Below are 3,304 nucleotides of genomic sequence, written 5' to 3' on the forward strand. Positions count from 1 at the left end.
TCATAGTCCTAATTCGGGTAGTCTACATTAAGATAGGTTTGATGAAATCACCTACGTAAGTGTGAAGAACTAGCCATCTTTTATAAAAGATGCTGGGCAGTCTTTCTAGAGCACTTACCAGCGCCCCGAGGTCTATTAGCTAAAATTTGTTGATCTATCACAGAACATCAATTGGATTTGAGATTAGTAATGTGTCATGAGTTAACCCTTATCTTAACAAATTAAAGATTTGTTCAATTGTTAAAGTAAAGAATCAATAATTTCACTATGTACTAGTTCGAATCCACAAGATACAAGTGCTTAACCGACTAATTTCACTGTTTCTCTTCTCACATTTTACCTTTTCTCATGTTTACAAAAGTTTCAATTCTTTTGCATTAGTAGGGGAATGTTGGTAATGCAAAATGGGTAATCTTACATTGGTTGAGAAAAGGTTTCTAAGAGAGTTTAAATATAGAATTGTTGCTTACCCTCATTGAGTAACTTAGGCTAAAAAACCAACACACAGCGTGTCGCTGCCTGTCTGTGTCCGTGTCTATGACAAGTAATGCTTGTTTCTTTTTGGATAATTTTTTTGTTTTTTTTCTTTCTTTTAAATTATTTTCAAAATATTTTTAGTTGTGGAAAATCCATTTCAAAAAATATATTTTTTAACTATTACAGAAAATTTGAAAATATATTTTGTTACTGCGTATTTACCATTTTTCCCCTTTAGAAAATCCCATAAATAGTAAATTATTCTCCTCATTTTACACTACAAGGAAAACAACAATCTTTTATCCTACAGCTCACCTATTCTTTTTTTTAGTTTTTTCGTTTCCTTTTTGAGAAGAGCAATACCACTTACACAATAAGGAAAACAAAAATCTTTTATCCCACAGCTCACATGCTCCTTTTTCAGTTTTTCCGATTCCTTTTTTAGAAGAGCAATATCACTTGTGTTCCACCTTATTTATTTGAGTGTACGAATATTAAAATATTGTGTTAACCTTAAGAGGCGATGTCCACTACACGATTACATCAATTAGGACAGATTTACTTCTAAGATAATGATTTTTTTTATGATACAATAACTATTTCTTGTCAATACTAACGATTTCGTTTTATAGTAATTTATTTCCAACATGTCATATAAGTGACAAATGATGATAGATGGCGAGATTTTTACTTCTAGCAAGATGATAAGCTTTAGTAGGACAGAAACTTTATTGAGTCCTCAGTGAAACAAGGTGAAGTACAATATTTTTTTTTTGAGTAAATAGTACAATATATCTTAAGTGTATATAATCAAGCCATAATTTTTTAAAACAAAATATTGAAATAAATATTTATTATTAATATATTCTATCAAATAAATCTCTGGTTTTATTTTTTATATAATTATGTCATCTATGATATAAAAAAAAAACCTTTTGACCTGAGAAATGTATTCCAGCTGTAAAATAAAAAATAAATATTACAAACAAGATAAGGATTGGCAAGAGACACGGTCATTTCGGCCTTGTCCGATTCCTAGTCAAATCTACCATCCCGAAAGCCTTAATTTGTGTGTAAGCTAAGCAACTCTGGCCTGGGCTATAAATACCCACCTCTACTTCTCCACAATCTCTCACTTCTCCACCTTTTCTTGTTTGATTGATGATTATCAGTTTATGATGAGCAACCTTCCAACTTCTTTAACAGACTCTTCTTTTACCCTTTTCAAGCTTGCCATTTCTTCTTCTGATCCTTGGCCTTTCTCTCTCCTTCTCTTATAACCCCCTTTATCTATATATTACTGTTTGTTTCATCTTTGGCCTTCTTGCTTTTTGGGGTTTTGCTTGCTGAAGATCAAAATTCAAAAATGGGGATTGGAGGAGACAAGCAGCAGCACGTGAGCTTCCACCTTCATATGCCGCACCTTCATCTTCACGGGTTCCACCATCATGAGAACAAGGACCTCAAAGATATCCCAAAGGGGTGCCTGGCGGTCCTGGTGGGTCAAGGCCAAGAGCAGCAAAGGTTTGTGATCCCGCTCATCTATATCACCCACCCCTTGTTCATGCAGCTCTTGAAGGAAGCGGAGGAAGAGTATGGTTTCGATCATGAAGGCCCCATCACCATCCCTTGCCATGTCCAGGAGTTTCGCAATGTTCAAGGGATGATCGATAAAGACCACCATCACCACCACCACCATCATGGCTGGTGTTTGTTTTAGGGTTTGATTGAATTAATGGATTTAGATTCTTAAAAGGTCATGCAAATTTGTTTTTATGTTTTCTAGTAGCTTTTGCGTTCCTTACAATTGCAGAGACTTTTGAAATTTGAAAATGAATTACAGGATTATTCTTTACACATAAGTTCATTTGGTTTCTTTTTGTTCTTTCTCCATTTCCATGCTAATGTGAACGTATATGGTGTAAAATTGAGGAGGAATATAAAGTTGCAAGCGTACAAGAGACGGTGGGAACTTGGAACCTTTCTGGGGTTATGACGAAAGAAAAAAACAGAAGCACAATTGATTTTTGTTTACTTGACTCGTCATCTCCATGAAAATAATGGAAGGCTTGATTTCATGTTTGACTGACTGCCTGTCATGAGGTTGTGCTACCACAATCCACGCAATTTCCAAGCATATGATATATCCTGCCTATATTCAGTTTCATATATGTTTACGTTTACATAGGTTAGAAAATTTAATTTGAAAAAATTAATAAAGAAATTAAATTTTGAGTTAATTGGATTGAATTTTTCTGACTTATTTTAATTATTTGAGTTTTATTTTTGAGTAGAGTTAAATTTTATAATTCCAATAATATATTGGAATAAATGTTCTTTTGATCCTATCAATTTTAAAAATAAAAAAATTACTCTCTCTCGTTAAAAAATATAAAAATATTCAAAATAAATTTTTAAAATCCAAAATTTATATTTTAAAAATATATAAAAATTTAAATTTTAAAAATTTTTTAAAATAATAATTTTGATGACCTAATTTATCTTTTTTTATTTTTCTTTAAAATTTTTTTAAATATATATTATTTTAAATTTATATGCTCTAATATGGAATTAGTTATACTGTAATAATATTTTTTATTTGAGATATTTAATTTTTTTTAATTTAACTCAAAATAATTTCACTCGATTAGAAAAAATTTTAAATTAAATTAGAATAATAAAATAAGACTCATAAACTCGATTAATTAAAAAAAAATTATTCGATTTGACTCAATTCAATCTTACCCCTTCCTATTATCACAAAACTTGAATATTGTAAAGAGGAATATAATATAAAGGTAATTCTAGACTGGAAATAACTGGGTGC

The 3,304-nt window shown here is 30.9% G+C and overlaps 1 protein-coding gene across 1 annotated transcript; it reads left to right on the forward strand.

The window, feature by feature from the left end:
• The first annotated feature begins 1,502 nt into the window (after window positions 1–1,502).
• On the forward strand, window positions 1,503–2,332 carry LOC107948898 (auxin-responsive protein SAUR32). The gene has a single exon (XM_016883561.2). The coding sequence runs from the start codon at window positions 1,844–1,846 to the stop codon at window positions 2,195–2,197; it is 354 nt and encodes a 117-aa protein (XP_016739050.1). The 5' UTR covers window positions 1,503–1,843; the 3' UTR covers window positions 2,198–2,332.
• Window positions 2,333–3,304: the final 972 nt, after the last annotated feature.

Source organism: Gossypium hirsutum, chromosome A08 (genome assembly GCF_007990345.1).
Source record: "Gossypium hirsutum isolate 1008001.06 chromosome A08, Gossypium_hirsutum_v2.1, whole genome shotgun sequence".
NCBI lineage: Eukaryota > Viridiplantae > Streptophyta > Magnoliopsida > Malvales > Malvaceae > Gossypium > Gossypium hirsutum.

What these genes read in the sequence shown, in the direction of transcription:
- LOC107948898 (XM_016883561.2), top strand. Translation starts at nt 1,844, where the DNA reads ATGGGGATTGGAGGAGACAAGCAGCAGCACGTGAGCTTCCACCTTCAT.